Source organism: Ranitomeya variabilis, chromosome 8 (genome assembly GCF_051348905.1).
Source record: "Ranitomeya variabilis isolate aRanVar5 chromosome 8, aRanVar5.hap1, whole genome shotgun sequence".
In the NCBI taxonomy this organism is placed as follows: domain Eukaryota; kingdom Metazoa; phylum Chordata; class Amphibia; order Anura; family Dendrobatidae; genus Ranitomeya; species Ranitomeya variabilis.
The window spans coordinates 47,566,910-47,593,344 of record NC_135239.1 but is presented as its reverse complement, the minus strand read 5'-3'; the positions used below and the strand labels follow the sequence as shown (position 1 = coordinate 47,593,344).

At 44.0% G+C, this 26,435-nt stretch overlaps 1 protein-coding gene across 1 annotated transcript in view; it reads left to right on the top strand.

Moving 5' to 3' along the window:
• The window catches only part of ALG14 (ALG14 UDP-N-acetylglucosaminyltransferase subunit), a 42,334-nt gene extending 17,257 nt beyond the window's left edge, over positions 1-25,077 (top strand). Inside the window, exon 4 of the mRNA XM_077275939.1 lies at positions 22,509-25,077. Within this exon, the coding sequence (XP_077132054.1) occupies positions 22,509-22,739 (231 nt within the window). The 3' untranslated portion in view covers positions 22,740-25,077. The remainder of the gene's footprint in view (positions 1-22,508) is intronic.
• Positions 25,078-26,435: the final 1,358 nt, after the last annotated feature.

The window sequence follows — 26,435 nt, the reverse complement described above, 5'->3', positions numbered from 1 at the left end:
AGTAATATTAAGGCACTGAATGGCAGAATTATTTGGCAATCTTCAGATGTAAACACGGAATGTGTATATGCTTGAATTACAAGGGAAAAAACCCCGCAAAGCCTATGAGCAGGTGGAACCACATTAGCCACAGGACTAGACATTGGCATATGACATATAGGGAGCCTGTCGGCATGACTTGGAAAATGGCTGCAGGATATACATTTTTATAGTTTGTAGATCTGGCCAGGAACCACCGGCAGAGATGGACTAATCCTATGCCGTCCCCCAGCCGACAACTCCCCGCACCGCTCTAATTGACTGTCATGTCTCTTCTCTGTACACTCGTGAGAGACACCTGTCAATCGCCTGGAGTGGCGCTGGGGTTAAGTATTTTTATGGTTCTCGGCTGGATTTTCAGACATTTATTTTTCTCAAACAATCTTGCAGCCAGGCCCTGATTCATGCTGCTTTGTCCGTCGTCTGACTGATTCCCTTTAAGGAGGTTTACAGGAGTAGCTTTTTATTAACCAGCTGCTTGAGGGACCTGAAGGGTTTGCACTAGCATACCTGGATGTTTAGCGTTTAGTTCCACGTGACTCAATTGCTCAGGCGGATCCAAACTTCTGGCCTCAGTCAAGCCTGGAAAGTGCCAAAGGCATGATGGAGGTGCAATATCGAGGACACGTGGGACCTCTGAAGAGCCAGAGAACGTAGATGCCAACGCAGCCTGGCCCATACCCCCTCAAACACATTAAAACAGGTTATGTCATTTTTAGATACTGCGGGGTATATAGAAAGTTTGTGCCTAACTGTACTGTAGTGCCCTAGCAAAACCTCTGACTGACCTAACCAACATCAAGCTGCTTCCAATAGTTGAATGCTCAGACGTTGCGAGCGCTCTCTTTCTACACTGAAAGCTTCTCTTGCCAGTTCTTTGTTGCAAGCTGCAGATTTCATCGGAAGGTTTCTGGTACAAACTGATGCAAGTGCTTACGGCAGTGTTCCCCAAGTCGGTCCTCAAGAGCCACCAACAGGTCATGTTTTCAGGATTTCCTTAGCATTGCACAGGTGATAATTGCATCACCTGCACAGGCAATAATTCCATCACCTGTGCAATACTAAGGAAATCCTGAAAACATGACCTGTTGGTGGCTCTTGAGGACCGGACTTGGGGAACACTGGCTTACGGTTTTGGGGCACATCTTGGTCAGATAAATGCCAGTGGGGAAGACCACTCAGTCATGTGTTTGAGCAGAAAACTTCTAGGGAGGTGGTCTACACCGCCGTCGAGAACAAGTGCCTAGCCATTGCATGGGTCCTTCAAAGATTGCAGCCATATCTCTATGGAGATACATTTCCAGTAGTTACCGATCACAACCCTTTTAGCTGGTTACATCGGGTGGTGGGTGACAGTGGCAAACTACGGAGGTGGAGCCTAGCTTTACAGGGCAAGAAGTAGAAGTAGTGACAATGGGGACGCAGATGGGTTATCTTCCCAAGGAGAAACTGGTGACATGGGCTTGTGAGACGATTTGGAAATCAATCACCCATGATATCTCTAAAAGGGGAAGGTGTTATGGATCAGATAAATAAAAATCCTATATTACTACACACCTGAAGTCATCGTCCTCTGAGTAAAGAAATTAACAAGGATTTGACAGTTTACAGGAAGACCAAATGTTTTCTTTGTACTTACTCATCATCAGAGAGGTGTTATTAATATGCAGGAAAAGATGATTGCCCCTACCGTAGACTGGTCGTCTCCAGCCCTTACCCGGGACATCACATGGCACAAGGGAAAGATAATATTTCAATTCCATTTCTATAATATTCTGATGTCGGCAGAATCCATGGATATACCTGTGATTGGGGGACAGAGAAACCACCCAAACTTTTGGCCTTGGGAAACCAAAGAAATGTAATATCAATCAAAATTATGGAGATATCCTAATGGGTAACGTTTCTCCTTATGGAGAGTGACATACCATCTCTGGCTTGTCAAGGTAAGGAGGCTTATTCGCCGTGCAATGCTCCTCTGGGAATTTAAATATGCAAATTGCCTCTTCTGAGAAAAAGAGGACTTAAACTCTACAGCGCCACCTATTGGAAGTAGCGATCCTACAAGTCACAATCAACCCTTTAACGAGTCGTGCAATATGACTTAGGATAAAAGCCAAATCAGTATCTCAATGGATGGAGATATCCTAGTCATGTTTGGTGCATCTATGGTGGTAAAAATATGCTCGGAAAAGTGACAGTCATATTATCCCACTAGTAGGGCCCTGTAAGAAAATATGACATCCATTAGAATTGTGTCCTGAAACTCTTTCCACGCATATAATTGGCCATCCTACTTTTTATGCACGGGTTGATGGAGATTCACCTAAATATGGGGTTTAGCTACTTCTGATGACGTTATGACCAATAACCATGCCAAGTTGGATGTGGCTGGACACTTTTGAACAACACTGAAGATGGTGCCTTGTCCTAAATTGGGGAGGAAAAAAGTTTTCTATGTTGACCTGTCGCTGTGCTTAGGGGCACAAAGGGAATGTCTTCACCAAGTTATCGATCCTTCTGTACATTTCCAGGAGGAACGACCGTGTAACTACACAACGCATATTTTTTTTTAATTAAAGATGCCCCAGAATGGCTACTTCATCTGGTAAAATTATTTATCACAACAGACATCTCAGGAGCACTAAACCTGTAAATCAAGGGCAGCAACATTAGGGCTGCAACATTAGCATAAGTGTTAGTGACAATTGTTTTGGATAATGATGATGACATAGCCCCCAGTAGATTCGGGGGTCCGGCATATGCAGTTTGTGGTCGATGTGTAGTCTTTGAGATCTTTGTTATCGTACAGAGCCCACTGGAAAAAGTTCTGCGGCTGAACTGATAATAACCTCTTGTTCTGTACGCTGACATTTGGAAAATCTTATGCTCCGGTGTTGTGGATGATAAGTTTGTGCTGTGTTCTTCCCAGAATAGTAGTGATCTGGGAGGGTAGTGTTTTGTTTTTTATTTTTTTCATTTGCAGAGTGCTTACTTTTGAAGTTTTAATCAACATAAAACCTTTTTGCTAAAGCAGTTTTTATATGTCGCGTGTCCTCATAGATGCATTGCCAGAATGTGTTTACTTGCATTAGTATCAGTTCTACTTTTTCCACTAGGTGTTTTTTTATCTTATTTTATTTATTTTTATTGATTTCCAATCCTTAGGCTAGGCCATCAATATCTGATAGGTGGGACTACGAAACTCCTGCCATCATCTGTTACCAGCAGCTGCCAGAAGTTCTCGAATGCAGCCGGTTCACCGCAGCTCTGTCGAATCTCTACTGGCCGCTGCCGGTTTCACCTCCTACTCATTTGTATAGGCGGTGGATCTGCAACTATAGCTTTTTATAGTGGCCGCTGCCACTATAGCTTTGACGGAGCTGCTGTGTTCCGGCTGCATTCGAGAACTTCTGGCCGCCACCTGTAACTTCTGATCAGCGGGGGATGTCCGGCGTCTCGCCTCCACTGATCAGATATTGATGGCCTAAACTAGGGCTAGGCAATCAATAATAAAGTAGTGACCAACCTCTTTAATGCCTCAACACTCCCATTAGCAGCTGAACAAACTCACAAGAAGTGACCCCATCCACATTTGACTAATCTTCCGATATCGACGGATTCGGTCTAATGTCTATGGGGCTTCCCAACTGTCCCAGATTGTCAGGGCCAGCAGGATCTGAGATGTCCAATTTCGGACTGACGATCCTTTTGTTCTCCTTGAGATAAGCTTCCTCCAGAGCTGTTTGGTAGCATCTCTCATATAACAAACATAGGAGTTCTTGGCCATAACTGTGCATGGGAGATTTGGGGGGAGATAGCTGCTGTCCTAACAATGACTTGACAGCTATCTAAAGTGTATGGGGGGCTTTCCTATTGCTCTTGATAAGGATCCCTATTAAACCTACTCCTGCCACAAACAATGCTACATTCACTGTCTAAGATCTGTATATGCTATAAAGATGGTGTCTTCATTTGTGTAGTGACATTATTGAGCCTAGAATTGAAGGGGTTGTTCCGTAACAATAAATCACCTATAATTATTGGGTCCTATTGTTGGACATGCTCTGATCAGTAGAACAGGGGTCACAAGGTCTCCTGTGTGAATGAAGTGGTAGTGAGCATGTGTGACCGACCACTGCTCCACTTTCACATGCTCACTAAAGCTCCATTCACACAGGGAACTTTAGGCCCCCTGCTCGTGAGATATGCAGTGATCTCAGCAGCTTGACCTCCAGAAATTTACACTTGATACCTCTATGTTAAAAATAATGTTTTTGTAGATGAAGCCCAAGTTGTACATACAAAGAAAAATAGGACCAGATCCATGGGCAGAGCCCATTGAACAAGCGTGAATCCACTCTTATCGGTAGTGCCTGAAGACCCAACGATGCCAACAACAGAATACTCGCCTGGTTTGGAAAATATTGGGTACTCTTGTCTTAAAACTCTAAAATAATGTGCTCAGATATTTGGCTTATTTTAATTTTTACGGGACAGTTCGTTTGGATCAAAAAACCCTGCAGACCACCTAGACTGTGATCTTCAAGGAGAGCTCATCCAAGTCTTGGTTCAAGGAACCCCCAAATCCAACATAAACTGATCTCACTGTACAATAGTATTCGTAATCTGGAAAACCTGAGAAAATTACTCATGAGTTTCGGCATTTTCAGAAGATTATCTTTTACTGATCAGCTGCTACGTGTGGAGACAGTTACTCCGCTCCTGACACATTTTGATCTTGACATACGACCAGAGTGTCTTTAAATCTGTTAACAGCTGCTTTCTGAAAGCTATAAATGTTATGAGGAAGTTTACTAATAGTCTGAGGATATCTAGACACTGAGTGTAGTACCATAAATTTGTTACTGTAGCCTTTATGGCAGCTGCTTGACACCACTTTCAAGAATAAAAGAGAAGGTTAATGCAAAGTTGCCCATTAATGCTTCATTATATAGTATCGGAAGGAAAAACGTTAGAGTTCAGTACCAGTTGCCCAGTGGTTTTTCCTTTTGTTGCCGGTTCCCGGCATTAGCAGGAACTATAGTTCCTTGTGGTAAGTGGACTTTTAAGCCTTTGTTTTACCATTATTATTTAGAAGACCATTGTCATCATTTTACATAGTTAAAATTAAAAAGCGCTTGTAAAAACGCAAATGCAATTTTGTAATTTACTTATTAAAAATCCTCCTTTCTCAAAGAATTTTTAATTTTACTGTTTGTGGCTTGTTACATACAGCAGGTGTCAGGGCTGTTCTGAACCTGATCGGATTTCCTCCAATGTTACAAAAAAAAAAATCAAACATAAACCTAAAGAGATTAAAGGTACCGTCACACTAAACGATATCGCTAGCGATCCGTGACGTTGCAGCGTCCTGGCTAGCGATATTGTTTAGTTTGACACGCAGCAGCGATCAGGATCCTGCTGTGATGTCGCTGGTCGTTGAACAAAGTTCAGAACTTTATTTGGTCGTCCGATCGCCGTGTATCGTCGTGTTTGACACCAAAAGCAACGATACCAGCGATGTTTTACACTGGTAACCAGGGTAAACATCGGGTTACTAAGCGCAGGGCCGCGCTTAGTAACCCGATGTTTACCCTGGTTACCAGTGTAAAATGTAAAAAAAACAAACAGTACATACTTACATTCACGTCCCCTGCCGTCCGCTTCCTGCACTGACTGAGCGCCGTAAAGTGAAAGTGAAAGTACAGCACAGCGGTGACGTCACCGCTGTGCTGTTAGGGCCGGCGCTCAGTCAGTCCAGGAAGCGGACGGCAGGGGACGTGAATGTAAGTATGTAGTGTTTGTTTTTTTTACATTTTACGCTGGTAAGCAGGGTAAACATCGGGTTACTAAGCGCGGCCCTGCGCTTAGCAACCCGATGTTTACCCTGGTTACCCGGGGACCTCGGCATCGTTGGTCGCTGGAGAGCGGTCTGTGTGACAGCTCTCCAGCGACCAAACAGCGACGCTGCAGCGTCGCTTAATGTGACGGTACCTTAACAAGAACCTAACTTGGTATGCAGGTAACACTGGCCACTAAACAGACAAAACCTAAGATAAAAACAAGATGAGCAAATACCCTGCAGCAAGTTAATGGCAATAGTGCATGGAAATAACACAGGGCACTTTGTTAACATAATTCTAACTATTCACTGTGGTCTCTGGTAAATATGTCCAGAAACACCTGAAATACAGGTGAGGATCTATGAAGATGCTGCCTATTTGGTAATCAAGAAAGGATGACTGGGGGATACATGATGGAGTCAGATAAAATAGTTTGAGCGGTTGTCAGAAAGTTCTAATGTCTTGGATACCGAAAAGAATGAAGAAAAATCTTTATTTTAAAACCTGTAGACTAGTAGTCCAGGTACATGGACCAATTAGTGGCGCGAAACGACCACCGATTGGTAAAAAATTAGCAATTTGTGGTCTTGTACATACCTCTTTACACAGGCAGATCAAAGTAATTGACGCGCACTGAACACTCTGTAGTAGATTGCTCGGTGCACTTAGGATGCCAATGTTCACGGCAGTGCGAGTCCAGTTTACATAGGACGATGCACCGATTTTTTTTTTTATGGTGCTGCACAATAGATTTCACTCTATAAAAGACTTTTACTCGTTCATCGGCAGCTTGTTTATACAAGCTGTGAAATGTTTTTAACAACACTCGGTCACAATTATCGTGCGGTGTAAATGCCCCTTAAGATATCTATGGCCTTAGTGCATCAAGGAGAGCACCAGCCAGAGGAGTATCGCTGGTAGGCGCGTACACACTCGGATCCTAGTACAAGTCCCCTGGGTGCGATTTTAAGTAAATATCATTCACGTGCTGCAGATTTTTTTTTCCACCCTAATGTGTAGTAAAATATTTACAGATCACTGTCTTCTGCCATTCCCAGCACCGATCCAGTCCTCGTGACCGGAGTTGTGACTAGCCGGACAACTCCGATGTTTGCTGTGCAGATGAGAAGTCACTTCTCAATGACACTCTGAACGTGACTATCACAGACTTGCTTTGAGAGCTTCTGACCGAGAACTGTGAATTCAGGACAGTCACAGCTGAGGTCACAAGATGGCGGAGAGGGACTTGGAGCAGTGCCGGCACCGGTAGAAGGCTGCGATCGGTAACGCATACAGAATAGACGTAAGTGATACCACTCTGGTGCTGAAATTAAAAAAATTATGCCGACGTGGTACTTTAAATCTGCAGTAAAATCCAAATTTTACACATACTGATTTGAAGTGATTTGAAGCCCCCCCCCCCCAAAAAAAAAAAAAAAAAAAGAGGTACCACGCGAAGCTGCCTTTTTAAGGTGTCCAAACACATAAAAAGCTTCATTTTACTCCCTTACAATAAGCATTAGACATCTATTGTCTCTTTCTGATATCCTGCCAACATGAATCCCTTTTTTGGCTTGTAAAACCTAATGGACATCTTTTATTCATCGCTCTTGAGCTCCTTAACATCAGCAAATTTTTGGATGCTGCTATTAGGTTTATCCAGTCATACATTTCCGTACGTGACAGAATATAAACCAATAAAAGATATCGCTGCTATCTTCAGCCATTGTTTTTTTTACCATAAGAGTTTGAAAGTTTAAAAGAATACGGGATTATAAGAAATAAAGGGGGCGATTCGCCAAAACCTTTTTCTCTAGTCACCTTCCACGATGGCATATGGAGGTTGCCTCTTTGCCCTAATGGGGAACAGGAAATGGAGAGGTTAAAAGGCCCTCCCACCTCCCTCTCACCAGTGTCTTTCCTGTTCCCCATGGGACAGGAGAGGTTTACTTCGTATGCAGTGGTGGCCGGTGACTGCTGCATTTGACAAGCGTCGGCTTGTGTGTAACCGGGCAGCATGGGGTCGTATCTTACCTCCCCGCCTATGCTGCTCCCGTCGCGCCGCGCTGCGGTGTCCTCGGGACCTGTGCCTAGCCTTCCCGCGCCCCCGTGAGGGCAAAGCAGGCTAGTGTTTCCTGACCGGAGTCCTCCTGGAGCTCTCCGGTCTCCTTCTCCTCCACATGCCGCTGGCAACCCGGAAGTGATCGCGCGCGTCACTTCCGGTCCTTTCTGCGCTCCCTGGAGGCACTTCCGCCGGCGGTGTCTCGTGCAGGACGGCGTCCTCCACACTGGACCATGGAGGGGAAGAAGTGTATCCACATCGCTGGGGGCAGGTGCATACCGCTGTGTATAAAACCTGCCAGAAAACGTCGCAGGTAAGACTGTCCTGTCATGGAGAGCAGTACCTGCCCTGCGCTTGCAGAGCCCAGCGCTGCCCCTGCCACAGTAAGTGCCGCAGGAACAGGGGTCCTTAGGTAGTAACTTTGGGGTATCCTTTAGTCACTCTCTCTCCCCTCTCATTACAGGGAGAAAAGTCTGTCCCCAAAACTACTAAAAAGAAATGTGCCATCTGTACCATTAAGCTGCCGCCTTCATGGGAGAAAAAACTCTGCAGGACCTGTACTGACAAAGTTGTCAGGGCAGAGCAACCTTCTTTACTAGAGGAAATCCGATCCCTGGTCAAGCAAGAAGTGCAATCCTCCCTAGCAGCCTTTACCCCTCGACCCCCTCCACCACCCTCTCCAGCCAAAAAGAGGAAGATTCAGGAGGAGGATTCTGAATCTGAGTCACACCTCTCCTATGCCTCATCCTCAGGTCGACAGGAGGCATCTACATCCTCTATTACATCTGAAGCCAGAAAATATCTCTTTTCTTCAGACTGGATTGAGGACTTAGTAGCTGCGGTGCGCAGTACTATGGGGCTGGAGGAGGAGCCAGAACCACAGTCCATACAGGACCAGATGTTTGGTGGCATAACTAAGGGTAAACGGGTGGGGTTTCCAATCCACCAGAATATATCTGATATGATTGACCAAGAGTGGGAATTACCTGAAAAACGTCTCAGTACTCCATCCGAGATGAAGCATAGATTCCCCTTGGAAGGCGAGTTGGCCAAATGGGATGTCCCTAAAGTTGACTCTCAGGTGGCAAGAGTGGCTAAAAGAACGGCTCTTCCATTCGAAGACTCGTCACAGTTAAAGGATCCGATGGACAGGAAGATAGAGAGTCTATTAAAGAAATCATGGGAGACCTCCTCGGTAGCCCTCAAAGCCAATATCGCATCAACATGCGTGGCTAGAGCTCTATTCCGCTGGATAGGTGAACTGGAGACTCACATATCCCAGGGCACTTCAAGAGCTGAATTGTTAGACTCCCTTCCTAGTCTCCTTAGAGCCACGGGTTTCCTAGCGGATTCTTCTATGGAAACTATCAGAATTGCTGCGAGGTCGTTAGTAGTGTTGAGCGATACCGTCCGATACTTGAAAGTATCGGTATCGGAAAGTATCGGCCGATACCGGCAAAGTATCGGATCCAATCCGATACCGATACCCGATACCAATACAAGTCAATGGGACTCAGGTATCGGACGGTATTCCTGATGGTTCCCAGGGTCTGAAGGAGAGGAAACTCTCCTTCAGGCCCTGGGAACCATATTAATGTGTAAAAGAAAGAATTAAAATAAAAAATATTGCTATACTCACCTGTCCGACGCAGCCGGGACCTCAGCGAGGGAACCGGCAGCGTTGTTTGTTTAAAATTCGCACTTTTACTTGGTTACGTGAGGTCCCGGCTTGTGATTGGTCAGGGCGGCCATGTTGCCGGGACGCGGACCAATCACAGCAAGCCGTGACGAAATTACGTCACGGCTTGCTGTGATTGGTCCGCGTCCCGGCAACATGGCCGCCATTAACCAATCACAAGCCGTGACGTCACGGGAGGCTGGACATGCGCGTATTTTGAAAAGCGCGCGTGTCCAGCCTCCCGTGACGTCACGGCTTGTGATTGGTCCGCGTCCCGGCAACATGGCCGCCATTAACCAATCACAGCAAGCCGTGACGTAATTTCGTCACGGCTTGCTGTGATTGGTCCGCGTCCCGGCAACATGGTGCCGTGACCAATCACAGCAAGCCGTGACGAAATTACGTCACGGCTTGCTGTGATTGGTCCGCGTCCCGGCAACATGGCCGCCATTAACCAATCACAAGCCGTGACGTCACGGGAGGCTGGACACGCGCGCTTTTCAAAATACGCGCATGTCCAGCCTCCCGTGACGTCCCGGCTTGTGATTGGTTAATGGCGGCCATGTTGCCGGGACGTCACTGGAGGCTGGACACGCGCGCTTTTCAAAATACGCGCATGTCCAGCCTCCCGTGACGTCACGGCTTGTGATTGGTTAATGGCGGCCATGTTGCCGGGACGCGGACCAATCACAGCAAGCCGTGACGTAATTTCGTCACGGCTTGCTGTGATTGGTCCGCGTCCCGGCAACATGGCCGCCCTGACCAATCACAAGCCGGGACTTCACGTAACCAAGTAAAAGCGCGAAATTTAAACAAACAACGCTGCCGGTTCCCTCGCTGAGGTCCCGGCTGCGTCGGACAGGTGAGTATAGCGATATTTTTTATTTTAATTCTCTTTTTTACACATTATTACATTAATGTTGTTGCGATACCCGATACCACAAAAGTATCGGATCTCGGTATCGGAAATTCCGATACAGCAAGTATCGGCCGATACCCGATACTTGCAGTATCGGAATGCTCAACACTAGTCATTAGTACAGACTAACTCGGCCAGAAGGGCGCTGTGGTTAAAAATGTGGTCTGGTGATATCACCTCCAAGGCCAAATTATGCGCCATACCATTTAAAGGTAACTACGTCTTCGGGCCTTCTCTTGATGAGATCTTGGAGAAAGCAACCGATAAAAAGAAAGCCCTCCCAGAACAAAAAAACTCCCAAAAAGAAGTTTTTTCGTCCCTTTCAGGCCCAAACCTCTCAGAGAGGGAAAGGCAAGTCCGGGAGGTGGAGTTACCTGAAGGGAGGGGAGAGAAACATCCTTATCCCTCAACAACAGCAGCAACAGTCTCAACAAGAGAAACGGTGACTTCGATCCAGTGGGGGGGGAGACTTTCAAATTTTTACTCCCAGTGGCAAAACATCACCTCTTGCCCCTGGATCCTCAATGTCATCAAAGAGGGTCTCCTAATAGAATTCATTTCCTCCCCCCCACGGGGTCTAAAAGTCACCTCCCTACCTTCCCTGAAAGATCAATCCAATTTGGAGTCCGGTCTCAGGGCCCTAAAGATGTCAGGTGCGATATCCCAGATACCGGAATCGGAGAGGGATCGAGGCCACTACTCTCGCTTATTCCTGGTTCCCAAACCGTCGGGCGAGTCCCGTGTCATTATAAATCTAAAGAATCTCAATCGGCATATCAAGTACCGAAGATTCAAGATGGAATCAGTGAAGAATGCCATTCCCTTGATAGGTCCACACTCCTTCATGGCCACTCTCGATCTGAAAGATGCCTACTTTCACATCCTCATTTACCAAAGACATCGCCAATATCTCAAATTTGCTGTACAGAGGGGGCATCTGATAGAGCACTATCAATTCAACGTCCTCCCTTTTGGAATTTCCTCTGCTCCAAGGGTATTTTGCAAAATAATGGGGGAAGTGGTCTCCTTTATCCGGAGGCAAGGCGTCTGTATAGTGCCGTATCTAGACGACCTTCTGTTAATAGCTCCTACCAAACAGGCCCTGGAGTCTCATGTATCCAAGACTCTCGAAATCCTGACATCTCTTGGATGGGTGCCGAATCTGGAAAAATCTCACCTACGACCCTCCAAATGCAGGAAATTCCTGGGAGTTCTCCTGGACTCTGCAAGACAAATGTCCTTCCTCCCATTGGAACACCGTCTAACCCTTCTATCAAAGGTCAAAACGTTCAGGGACACCAGATCCCCTACAATCAGAGAAGGCATGTCTCTTCTAGGCTCGATGACAGCCTGCATTCAATCGGTACCATGGGCCCAGGCCCATTCCAGAATTCTTCAGGCACATATCCTGCAGAATTGGGATGGTCATCCCAGTTCTTTGAACAAAAAACTGTACACGCCAGGTCGTGTCAAAGCCTCCCTGGCATGGTGGATGTCCCCAAAAAATGTACAAAAAGGGGTCAGCTGGACGCAAGTCCCACTGACCACAGTTACAACAGACGCCAGCAAAAGAGGCTGGGGGGCCATGATAAATCACAGCCCTTTCCAAGGCCTCTGGGACCAGTCAACAAGCAGGAAGTCTTCCAACTACAGAGAGCTAAAAGCTGTAGAAGAAGCCCTACTAGTAGGAGGTCATCTTATCAAGGGACATCACATTCGGATATATTCGGACAATGTGACCACGGTGGCCCACATCAGACATCAGGGCAGTTCAAAAAACAATTGCCTGAAGAACATATCTGCCCGACTATGCTCCTGGGCAGAAAGACATCTCTTATCTCTGACGGCGGTTCACCTGAAAGGCTCATCTAACATTCAGGCAGACTATCTAAGTCGCCAGGACATACATCCGGGGGAATGGTGCTTGAGCAACCGAGGTTTCGAGATGCTGGTGAACAAATGGGGTCTCCCAGAAATCGACCTCTTTGCATCCAGCCTAAATGCGAAAGTCGAAGCATTCTTCTCTCTGAACCCCAGGGACGGCCCCAAAGGAGTGGATGCACTAGTCCAGAAGTGGAATTTTCGGCTGGCTTATGCGTTTCCACCAATTCCAATACTGGCGAAAGTCTTACAGAAAGTGCGAGAAGAACAAACACCTACCATATTGGTAGCTCCGCTGTGGCCCAAGAGAAGTTGGTACAACCTGATAGTGGACCTACGGGTGGATGGGCCGTTCCACTTTCCGATGGAAGAAGACCTTCTTTCTCAGGGACCAATCCATCTCCTAGATGCCTACAAGTGGAATCTGGCGGCATGGCTACTGAAGCCCAAATATTAAGAGCCAGAGGACTATCAGAAGCAGTGGTTTCCACACTTCAAAAATCTAGGAAACCGGTAACCATTGCTATATATAATAAAATCTGGAAGAAATTCTCATCCTTTTGTCTTCCTGAGGTGCCGGATCCCTTCAACCCGAATATTTCAAAAATTCTAGATTTTTTGCAAAAGGGCTTGGAAATAGGCCTCAGGCCTAGCACCTTAAAAGTCCAGGTGTCCGCCCTCAGTTCAATATTTGATCAGGATCTGGCAAATCATCGCTGGGTTAAGAGATTCATGATATCGGCTTCTAGAATGAACCCTAAGAAGCAAATAACAATACCACTGTGGGATCTCAACCTGGTGTTACAGGGGCTCACAGGTCCCCCCTTCGAACCATTATCCTCCTGCTCCCAGAAAAATCTGATCTATAAAACAATTTTTCTAGTGGCTATTACATCAGCAAGGAGAGTGGGAGAATTGCAAGCTCTCTCAATAAGAGAGCCATACCTGTCCATTCGAGATGACTCTATAATACTACGCCTAGACCCTTCCTTTCTTCCAAAAGTCGTATCAGACTTCCACCGCTCCCAGGAAATTATTCTACCTTCTTTTTGCCAAAATCCTGCAAATCCAAAAGAAGAGAGATTCCATATGCTGGATGTTAGGCGCATTGTATTATTTTACTTAGAACAAACCAGTTCTTACAGAATTGACTATAATCTTTTTGTCCATCCATCAGGGCAAAACAAAAGAAAAAAGGTAGCCAAAAGTACTATTGACAACTGGATAAAGAGAGCAATAGCAGAGGCATACCTTGCTCAAGACAAAACTCCTCCAGTGGGAATCAAGGCTCAATCGACTAGATCAACCTCAGTCTCCTGGGCAGAAAGAGCAGGTGCATCAGCAGAGCAAATCTGCAGGGCAGCCACATGGTCTTCATTGCATACTTTCTCCAGACATTACAGATTGGATGTAATGCCCAACAAGGATTTAGCCTTCGGCCGGAAAGTACTCCAGGCCGTTGTCCCTCCCTAGCGCCAAATTAGTTGGTATTCCTCCATATGCCGTCGTGGAAGGTGACTAGAGAAAATAGAATTATTCTTACCGTTAATTCGGTTTCTAGGAACCTTCCACGACGGCGCTAGTTCCCTCCCTATACTCCTGGATTTAAATCTGGGATTCAAGGTAAACCGGTGCTATGGTTTTCAGTTATAAGTCACTGGTGAGAGGGAGGTGGGAGGGCCTTTTAACCTCTCCATTTCCTGTTCCCCATTAGAGCAAAGAGGCAACCTCCATATGCCGTCGTGGAAGGTTCCTAGAAACCGAATTAACTGTAAGAATAATTCTATTTTCCAGAATTCTGGTGTAAAGTTACAGTATTTGAGATGTTACAAAAATTTTACACACCTTGTAGTAGAGGAGGAAAAAAGACTCATTTTGGTGTTTTTACACCTGACATGACCAACTTGACTAACTTTTCAGAAAGTAGATAGGTTTAGCTGGGAAGAGATGAGGGCAAGCACAGCCGACAAAGTCAACATTAAGTAACTTGACAGTGCTGTGAGATAAAAGCTGCAAGAGGTGCAATGAGCTGTACATTTTTTGTTTGTTTGTTTAGGCATAGATCTCAATTAAAATAACAAATGGAGACATACTGATTTTGTCAGTCTGATGGATCCTCTTCAGAGGTATATGTCGGCTATGGAAGCGACATCTGCACTGTGCAGATAAAATGAGCTAAAGCCTTTGATTGGTGGTAGCAGTCAGATGGCTAAAAGAGCACGCCATTGGATGTTTCTGTGATCCGCATAAATTATGAGACTTTTCTTTATTTTAATCCGGTGAAGCCTTTGTGGTACTACAATGTTAAAAACTGCAAATGGCCTCTTGGAGAGGAAGAGAGCAGAAACTCTAGTGCCAGCTACAAGAGGTAACAATCCTAAAAGTCAACCCCATAGAGGGACTAACTGCATGGCTTAGGACTGGAAGCCAAACCTGATGTTTAATTTACAGAAATGTATGTCTGCGTCTTTGCCCTTCATCGGTACAAATCAGTAGAAATGGTCGGCTGGGTTAGAGATCTATGAGAGGAGATCTAAGGGGTGATATGTCTAAATTTTGAGAGACTGCCAAGGTGGCATATGGAGACTTATGGGCCATGCAAAGCTGCCCTAGAAATGTTATCTTCTGCCACCTATTGCCAGTAGCAATAGTAAATAAATCTATATGGCTTTGCTTCATGACTTGGAATTGGAGGCTAAACCAGAAGCTCTATTTGCAGACACGTGTTTCAGAGTTTTTGCCCCAAATCAGTGCAAAGCAGGAGACTGTTTGTTAAAACTGTAGACTCATTGTAAATAGCGTCATCAGACTCTTCTAGCCGTGCTCTCCTATATTTAAAGGTGCTACCTAACTGGGAAAAATGATAAAACCCAGCAGATTTTAAAGTACAAAAAGAAACCTTGCTCGCCTCTTCTTCTTTCTGATGGCTGGCACGTGACGTTCACTTTTTTGGTTATTTGATGCTGTCATCGCCTCTTGACCCATGCTGAGCCCATGTATTTGTCACACATCATCATGCGCTCATTGCCTTATATAGAAGGCGGAGAGGTTACCGGCCATTAGACAGACTCCTTATGTCTTGGCAGACTGTATATACAACAGACATATGGTCCCCATTACTGAGAAATGCTAAAAATCTAACAATTCTTACATTCTATTTTTATTCACCTTTTTGCAACCAAAGCGTAAATGTCAAATCTCATAAAAAAAAAATATATTCACTGACTTCTCAGTTACTGTAGGATAATATGTCAGTCTGTGGCATATTCTAGGAAACCTTCCAGAAGGGCCTTTATACATACACAATGTGACAGTTATTTTTGCAATCTCCTTTTCATCGTCCGGTTGCCTAATGTTACAGGTCTGAAATCTGCTGCACCCCTACTCCTATTTTCTCATGATAACCATTTTAAGGCACAAGTATGATGTCTTATCAGCCAGAAACAAAATAGCAAAATCACACTTATGCAAGTGACCACTGCATCCAATCACTGGCCGCAGCGCTGACTTATTGGTTCCCCAGTGCAGCAAGTGGTTGTCTGCAGATCTCACACCTGTCCAGACCCAGCAGGAAATCTGGAGAATGGGGCGGCCTGAGGATCATTGGGACAGGGGCCATTTTTTCCCCCAATGTGAAGCTCTTTGCCACATGGGTTTTTTTTTGCCTTCCTCTGGATCAACATGTTAGGGCATGTTAGGTTAGGCTATGGGTTGAACTAAATGGATTTAAAGTCTTCCTTCAACCTTAATAACTATGTAACTATGAGGGATCGGTAGCTTGAGCATTATATGTTTCTAGTGTCGCCTACTCCTACCAAACCCTCATAGAACGTTTGGCCTGTGTGTTCTCAAATGGGAGAACATAGGGGATTAAGAAGAACATTTCTACCCAGTTTTTTTGCCCCCCGATTGCTGTCAGAGGAGGGTTGGAACCGCTAGAGTCAACTGTTCCCGACAAAATAGTTATGTAGTGCGAATTTGTGTGTGCGCTTTATCAAATTCTTAGAGGGGAGAAACGGGAAAGGAGAGTCCGCTCACCCAAGTTGCAGCGAGGATCCGGCTGATTTCTTCGCACGGAAAAACCTGGAACCGGCTCAAACAAAATAGAGGAACGAAATCCAGCTATGTGTACTATAAAATCCAAATTTATTGTAGAAAAATGAGCTAAAGTGCATGGCAGTTCTGACATGACTGAGACCTATGTGTTTCAGCTCCTTGGAGCCTTCGTCGTGAGCTGAAACGCGTAGATCTGTCACTTTGGAACTGCCATGCACTTTTAGTTCATTTTTCTACAATAAATTTGGATTTTATAGTGCACACCTGCTGCCTCACTGGATTTCGTTCCTCTGTTATGTGCATTAATATTTAGACGTATGGGACGCACACAACCTTACACCCACCTCACCCCATTCTCTGTGTAAAAGTCCTCCACAAAAAATATTTGAGTTCTCCAAAGAACTAAAAACTATTTTTCCTGGGGCATTAGAGGTGGACAGGTGGTCCCTTTATGGATAGTAATAAAATCAGAATTTGGGGGGAGGATATGAGAAGTAAAACAAACAAACACAAAGTCCGCCTGTTGGGGTCCGTGTGTGATCCTCCATTCTTCGCACACAACTGCCATAGAGCTGGATAGTTTTCTCAGTATGGCCAAAGGAGATGTTTTATCTTTTGTAGGACCCGCGGCTCCTACTGTGTGTGAGATAAACATTCTGGTATACTATATTCCCTTACCAAGTTAAAGAAAAAAAGAAGAAGGAACATCAGGTTCTGTAAACTGATGGTCAGTAATGAGTTTGCCATATTTTTCGATCACTTATTTTTTTTTTTGTGCTATTCAGGCTAATAGAAGAAGGTCCCTGTCCCTGTAAGATACTGGCATTACATAGGGCAGCATATGGATGTGTATATAGTTAATGTTCTATATAGTTCCAGTATTTTCTGCAGTGACAATCGTAATCTAATCTCCTTATTCGCCATACATATACAGTACCAAGACCAGTACTGCCCTAGCAAGTCTTGGCCAATATACGATCATCCTACATGGGGCATTTCTACATATGTCTAGAATCTTTTATATTTTCTTTCCTCCCCAGATGTCCTTCATTGGGGGCAGTGCTATATTTTTTTACTTTCTTCCAAAAATAGTGACCTGGGCGATTCTGAGAATGAAGTTTGGTCAGACCTTGGAGAAATGCTGCTATCTTTCTGCATTCCTGAAACCACCAGATGTGATAACTCGCTCATTGTGACCTGACGTCATTCGGCTCACCAGTACAAGATGATCTGGTTTTGTAGATCTGGCAGAGCGTACATGGAGCTTGTCGCACGTTCCTGATCTTACAGCACGAGAAATGTATGAAATGTAAACGTTTCTTTAGTTCCATAGGTTCATGACATGCAGTCCGATTTTGGCTTTTAGGCTGTGTGCACACGTACCGGATTTTTTTGCATTTTTTTTGCGTTTTTGCTATATAAAAATGCATAAAAAACACATATGCATCCCATCATTTATAATGCATTCCGCAATTTTTGTGCATATGTTGCGTTTTTTCCGTGAAAAAAAAGCACATCGCGGTAAAAAACGCAGCATGTTCATTAATTCTGTGGATTTTTTGTGGATTTCCCACTATATTATCGCATTGGGAACCTCCAGAAAAATCCGCAAAAAAACGCACAAAAAACGAAAAAAACACATGCAGATTTCTTGCAGAAAATGTCCGGCTTTGTTCAGGAAATTTCTGCAAGAAATCCTGACGTGTGCACATAGCCTTAAAGATGAAAGTTCTCTAAAAGAAAATAATATTTTGTTATATTTAGAGCAGTCTTCCTTCTTGAGGAGAGCTAATTAGCATACTTTTTTTCCCATAGTGCATTCCCATGAGTAAAAACGCTTTTATATTAGCTGATTTTGGAGCCTTAAACTTCATCCAACCATTAAATATTTACTGATCAACAGTAACTTAAAAGCGTCTAACACAGGCAGACCGGGCTTCAGGTGGGCACTGACTGATCTGTAACATATCGTTCAGTCCGCATTGGCTGCCAGTGGTCTCAACAACGTGATTCCCCTTTTACACAGGACGACGTGCTGCCGAGGACGATGATCCTTTGGGAAAACCAAAAGTTACATTAACCCAACAAATAAGCATTTTTCTCATTAGGTAGTCAGCAGCCTGTTTACACCGTAGCAATGATCATGAAACGAGCGTTCCGTTACGGTGCATTAAACGGCACGATTATCGTGAACGAGCGTTCCTATGTACCCGGTAATCATGCTGTCTAGACAGGCTGACGATCACCTGATAAACAAGCAATACGTTCATTCATCGGGTGAAGTGATCTTTTTGGTTTGCCCAGAGGACTGTGGTTTTTGGAAGTGCATCGTCCTCTGTAGATGAAACCCGCCCTGCTGAGAACAATGGCAGTGTGTGCGCACTAAGCGATCTACTGCTGAACATTAAGGCTGTGTTCACACTTTGCGGTTTTTGCTGCGGATCCGCAGCGGATTTGACGCTGTGGATCTGCAGCAGTTTTCCATGCAGGGTACAGTACAATGTTACCCTATGGAAAACAAAAACCGCTGTGCCCACATTGCGGAAAATCCCTTAAAAAAACGCGCGGAATTGCTGCGGAAAAAAAGGAGCATGTCACTTCTTTCTGCGGATTCCGCAGCGGTTTTCAACATGCACCAATAGGAAAGTGCTGTTGAAAACCCGCAGAGGAATCCGCAGAAGAAACCGCAGGAAAATCCGCAGTGAAAACCGCAGCGGTTTTGCACTGCGGTTTTTCCAAATCCGCTGTGGAAAAATCCGCAGCAAAATCTGCAAAGTGTGAACAAGCCCTTAGTGCGCCTCTCATGCTGGGTAAATGGGCTTTTAAGCAACCACCAATGGGTTAATATTTACTGATCAGCAGTCGTTTAATGTAAATTCACCTATTAGCCCCACCTGTCGGCCAAATGATGGTTCAGTCGATTATTCATCCGACTCTTGTCTCCTCCCTGTCTTCTCCCATACACAGGAGCACTCTCTGTTGATGAGAAAGCCATCGCCGGATATATGTGGCGATGACTTATCTTAGAGGACAAAATTATCAATCTAAAATCGGACATGCTGGATTCTTCTGTCCCCCAACATCATCTGTCGGGAGGCCCTCATATACATTAGACTAATGTCTGCCGAACCCCCCTAAATTCACAGGTTCGGCCGATGTTTGTCTAAAGAAGGGGCTTTCTGTCTCAATACAGCCCTTTATTTTGCCAATAACAACCAGTACCTCTCACTTGTAGAGAAGTTTTTTTTCCTGTTTCTTTTGTCTTTTTAATAGGTTCCTTACATCTCTGAATAGCGTTTATCCTATTGGTTAATATTTGGTTACTGATAAAGGCCTAGCCGGGTTATACAGGATAATTCATTAACTTACTGTTAAGATCTTTACTTGGGCAGACAATGCCAAACCATTACCCTTCTCTCATAACCGCATTGTTTCTCATGCTGACCTTTTCCATCATGGCAGATATTGCCCTTTTGGCCACCACCTTCCTTCCCCAAAAAAACTCTGAACACTGCTCTTTCAGTTTGTTTGTTGTTGTTTTTTTTTTTTTTTTCTTATTTTATGTGTAAACACATACAAATAACTATCACGTCTGTGCCACTCTTCCTATTTTAGACCCCCTCTTTTAGTTGTGGACTCTCAATTTCTGCTTTTGTTTCCTTTTTTGGCTAACTATCGAGCTGCCACCACCCTCCTTCAAAAAAAACTCTGAACACTGCTTTCTGTTTGTTTTTTTGTTGTTGTTTTTTTTTACTTATTTCATGTGTAAACACACAAAAATAGCTATCACGTCTGTGTCACTCTTCCTGTTTTAGACCCCTCTCTTAGTTCTGGTCTCTCAATTTCTGCTTCTGTTTCAGTAGAGACAAAAAAATGTGCCCCCGTCTCTTGTGTTGGGACGTGATAATGGGGGGTTAGCTGAGCCAGCCCCCTCTTTCCATCATGGCTGGCTTAGCTATTGAACTAAGCTGGTGGTGAGCATCGGTGTGGGAGGAAAGCAGCTCTGTCCCTGAGTTGTAATCAATGCACAAGTGAATAGTCCGGGGCCTGAAAAGATGGAGTCTGAAATGAGACTATTGCTCAAATTTCAGGAGTAGGGTGTAATAATAAGTTCTTTTTTCTTTTTTTTTTCATTTTTGAATACAATAAATAGATTATTCTAAGGTCGGAAAGCTCCTTTATATGAACAAAAATGTCAGTTTTCTTCCGGAAGCCGGGCTAGTGTGTGAGCCCCTTGGCTAGTGACATTTTTCCTCTTTTGTTCTGTACTCCTGAAGTGTTGTCCCATTCTGCAATTTATTGTCAATTGTTGGTGGAGCTTTGTGTGTATGTTAATGTAAGTAAATGTCTTTTTCTGGGAAGTTCCTAGCTTTGTAATTATGTTGTCATGAGATCATTGTTCACCAGTCAATCAAGCGGAGAAAGAATGTGGTCAATTATTTTTATCTTAATTGTAGATTTCGGGAAAGCTCTGCATACTGATCTGCTTGTCGGTGAGGTCGGTGACACATTTAGGAGTTATCGGACATGTTGTCACTTTAATCTTCTGTACACATAGGTCAAGGTCCGACATCGCTGTATGATGCTGGATACAAGGTGTACTGAGGGGTCATTAAGAGATCCAGGCGGGGGAGTGAAAAACAAAGACAGCCATGATTATCAGTGATAGGATCCCTACAGCATTTTAACACACAAAAAATAAAATTCTCATCCACGGTCATTGTCTCATTTCATCTTGCAGAAACATGCAGAATTCGTTATGGATCAGTTGCAGATTTCAGTTTGTGCTTTTGCAATGGGTAAAATCATTGTGAAAAATCCACAGATAAAATTTGTTATTTTAATTCCGATTATCAATTTTATTAATTTTTTTGCATCATATAAAACCTAAAGACGTTGATTTTATTACCACCAATGCCATCCTCAGGAATCTTGATAACGACCCGGTGACCGATAAGGGGAACACACTCTTTGTTTCATTTGTAGCCGACTAAATTGATTCTCCTTGCACCATTGTACTTAGAGTAATTATTGTTGTAATTTTTATATCAATACTAGTCATGAAAATAAAACACTCTGTAATATATCTGATCAGAGAAATCTGCTTCTTTCTGCTCCTGGACTGATCTTTCACTCTCAATTCAGGGGTAAAATCTTGTATTTGGTGCTTTTATAGATCTGCAGACACCGATACTCTTCTGTAAGTTCTCTTAAAATGATAATCACAGTTCTACATAGAACTTTATAAGCACCAACTATCATCTCCAATCTCCTCAATGTGGAAATCTTTGCTAACTGAAGTCAGATTGTACCCATAAATTGAGAATTTTGAGAAAAAAAAAGATCAGTCCAGGAGGAAAAGGAAGCAGATTCCTATTGTAAGATATATTCTAAAATTCCTTATTTTCTCACTACTATTGGTTTTGATGGCTACTCTTTAAGTCCCCCATGCACATTAGTTTTAAACTGGCTGGAACCTGAGATTTCAGCATGGCCGACTGACTACCTGATATGGGCCTCCCCACACAAGGGTCAGGCACTTTGCATTGAGCCGCCCAATCATTTCATTCTCCTTCGATGTCGGCTGATGCCATTTGCAAATACAAGAACTGATGACACATTCCCTTTAAAGAAGGATTGTACCTAGTGGGAGCTCCTGTGACCGACCACAGGTAAATGAGAAGGTCCTGACCAGGAGTCTTGTAGGTTCCTCATGGGTCATACAAGAAGAGCGTATCTACAGCTGTAGAGCCCTTCGCATATAATCCAGCATTGCCCAGATGAGATTTGGAATAGTCTCGGCAGTAATCGCACAGATACCAGCTTTTTCTTCACGTAAACTAATCATGGGGCCACTTAGTATAAGCACGATAAACTTGTGTGGACTCTTGACTTTTGTGTGAGCGCCAATGGGTGGCACCTCACTAATTATATCAGTGGTATCATGCCAAGGAACGTCAATCGTCTATATGTAATAACTTGTCATTTGCCACTCGTTAAATTCTGTGACTTACCTTTCTCTTCTAGATCTTATGCAATGGACCAGGAACGTGTATCCCTGTGTGCTTCTCTGCTCTTCTTCTTGGCATTTTGGGCATAAAGAAAGTCCTCATCATCTACGTGGAAAGTTTATGTCGCGTAGAGTCGCTATCATTGTCGGGAAAAATCCTCTACCGTGTGGCAGACCGTTTCATCGTCCAGTGGCCTCTTCTCAAGGACAAGTATCCAAAGTCCACATACTTGGGAAGAATAGTTTGATCCCCCGACTTGTAAGGATCTATAGGGTTCATCTTCTCTGTATATGGACGGCCCAGTTGGAGCTCACCTGCTGCCATAATCCCTGTCCCCTCACCATTGCTTCATGTCAGTGTTGAGGACCCCCATTCTAGAAATGGGGACAGATTCCAGAGGTGGATGTGTTATAAATGTCTAATATGGGATTTCCAGGACATCTATAATGATAACCTATTCTTATGAATATGGTTATTATAATTGTATTGCTGGTGGGTGCAACACCCAGCACTCCAAGTGATCAGTAGTGATGAGCGCAAGTGCTCGTTACTGGAGTTTGCCCAGGGTGCTTGGGTATGCACCGAGAGTCTGGGGTGCTTGAGTGACATGTCTGAGTCCCCGCGCCCCCATGTTTCGCTGCTGTTAGCTGAGCTATTCCAGCTTTGGACTCTTCGCAGTTCCCGCTGCAGCTGGATGTGCAAAAACCTGATTGATCTGGATGAAGAGTGCCGAGCCTCCACCAATTTTATATGTATTGATGACCTATCCTAGATCATCAATGGCAGAATTCTCGCACCCTCCCGTTAATACATTGCATTATAAGGTAAACAGCATCCAAGCCCCTGTGATGGTATAAGATCTATTATGTGCTGCCCGTATGCAGAAAAAAACCTCCAGAAATATGGTAGAAACTGCATTTGGTCTGATCTCTTCCATTATTTTTATAGGCAATCAAAGGTGCTGGAATGGTGTGGGTTCACCTGTGCTGCCATCAGTTGATTAGAAGACAGGAGTCCAAAAATGAGTTGCTGCAGTTTATTGGTCAACGCATTTCGAAGTTTCAAGCTTCTTCATCAGGACAAAACCTTGGTAACGTCTTGTACTGATGAAGAAGTTTGAAACTTCGAAACGCGTTGACCAATGAACCGCAGCGATTGAGCGGGCTACCTGGTCTACCCAGATAAGACCCTATTGCGCTTTTTGTTTCTTCCAGGTTTATTTGTTTTCTATGCTGTTTACAATGGCATCAACCTTTTTTTCAGCTGCCCCCTTCTGTGACCTGAATCGCCTCCACTGCTAGATGCAGAGATTAGATATTTAGAGGGAAAAAGATGATGATAATGTTCACGAATATTGTGATTAAAGTGGCTCCATGGTGGAGCTACGGCCTGATAGCCAGTTCTGCGGTTGGACACAATGAGATGACTGTGTCGTATATAAGAGAACCACTGTTACAAAGGGAAAGTATCATTAAAGTAATTGAACGTCTGCTTGTATCTAACCATAAGTAATGTGGGCAAATTATATGCTGCTCTTCTTTTATAAGTTGCCAAATGGTTCCCCCAGTGATCATCTTCATTTCTACACAACGTGCTTAATATCGCGTCCTAGTCCATACTACTTGGAGGATATATGTTCCTTTAGAGATAAGCGGTACGTTCACTTACAAAAAAAATAAAAATACTTGGAGTAAACCTTTCTACTATAAATGTGTGTCTATATAAAGTGGGCAGGACTCAATAGCAAATTCCATACAAAAAATGTAAGTGAACCTGTCAAAAGCGCACTTGTTCTTGAGCCCAAACGTTGCCAAATGTTCACGTGGACCAATAATTACTCAACTTTTTTTTTTTTGTGTAGAATCAAGACAGTAAGCCGCGCATGTGTGCAACGTCTCAGCCATAGACAAATGAGGTGTGAGTCCATAGAGTCCTGCTTTCCTCTCTGATGAAGTCAGCACAACTCATACAGAAAAAGCTATTAACGAGGTTCTCCGGGCATATATTATTGATGAGCTCTCCATGGTTGCACATTAATCAGCGTTGTACTGTTCAGCTTTGTTCAATATTATCACCTGGCCCCCGTGGGTTGACTGGTAGGACGTCGGACCCCCAGCAATCTGGTAATGATGACCTAATGTATGGATAAATAATCAGGACTGAATGCCTAAACAGCCCCTTTAGTCGCTCACTGTGTGGGTGGAGAAAACGGACAGGTACACCCAAAGTTTGATCCATTAAGTTAATAAGTCTAAAACATAGAAATGGCTCGGTGGTTAAAGGTTTATTCTTCTCAAAGTGAATTAAAGGGATTCATGTCATCGGGCAGCCAACAAATAGAATTCCTACTCATTTCTCCAGCAGAATATGGGCTAAAACCAGTCTAACATGACAGCCAGTATTCTGCTGATGGATCTGATACCAGCAGCACTTGGACGTCACAATAAGCAGTAAATCAAAGTGTATCAAATGTTACATAGCCATAATTAATAGCTATGCAAAAAAGTAATACAAACAAGAATCAGTACAACCACAAGTGATTTTTATTCCATAAGTTAATAGTATACGTGAAAATAAGAAACTTTGTAATATATCTTATCAGAAAAATCTGCTTCTTCCTCTGCCAACATTGATCAGTTATTGTCACACTTCTCAATTCTGATGTATTTCCATTACTGAGATAGGAGATTCCAGTGAAGGGAAAAATTAATGCTTTTTGCATACAAGACATTCCGACAGTTTGGTGAAGGCCCTTTTCTGTTCCCCTTGACGTTGCCCCAGTGCACAAGGTCCATACAGATATGGATGGGGGAGTTTCATGTGGAAGAAGATGATTGACCGCACAGAGGCCGAACCTCTAGGCCATCCAACATCTTTGGGATGAAGTAGGAGACTGTGAGCCCGGCCTCCTCCAACATCAGTGTCTGATCTCACAAACACCCAAACATTCCCACAGACAACTCCAAAATGTAGAAAACCTTCTCTGAAATTAGGAATCTATTGTAGCTACAAATTGTGAACTGACTCCATATTGATGTCTATGGATTTGGGCTAGGAGGTCATAAGAGCTCGTGACAGTGTAATGTGGAGGTGTCCACGATCCATAGATCATCTAGGAGTGATCTATCATAAATGAACAGATGGGGATATGGGTCTGTTCTACTTGGAAAGATCTGACTCTTGTGGAACGCTACATATTTGTTTCGCTGTAACCGGCCGAGCAAGAAAAGGAAGGTAAATAATCTCCGCGGGTCATTATGAGCACCGCTGAGATAGGACAACGGTGTTTATTATTGCGGGCTGTGTGTGTTTTGTTAATATGTGACGTAGATCTGCTGAGCAGTATCCTGGAGTAACTGCATGCTCACGGGAAAAAACTTAAGTTTGTATTGAAAGAACACTAAATGAGAAAATACACTAAAAATAAATGTCCTCTTAAAGGGGTTGTACAGTCCAAATCTGTGTGAATGCAGACTTATGAATTCCCCCAGTGCACTGCGGGGGTTCGCCGGTTTCTGAGCCGGGACCAGAGGATATGTATGTGTTATACACACTCCCGGCCAGTGGGCCAGTGGGCACGGCCTCTCATACCCTTGTATCTGATCTATACAGCTACGGCCACTGGTCGGCCCATCACTAGTCCATCTTTATTACATGGCAATCAAAACTGTAACAATTGTATCAAGAATTATCCATTCGTTGTGGGAGAAGATCATTTTTCCCTATAGTCACAAGCCTCTGCCTGTCTCCAGCAGAAGCTCTCCCCTTCTGATCACTTACTTAGGCGTTCCAGCTGTCTTACAGACAAAAATGAAAATGATCAGACGAAAATATTCCCTTGTTCTATAAGATTATACATTGTAAATGAAATCATCCAAACTTGTAAGATTTGGCTGAGTGTTTATACAATGTGTCTGACAAGTGTGAAAACTCTCAGACCTTG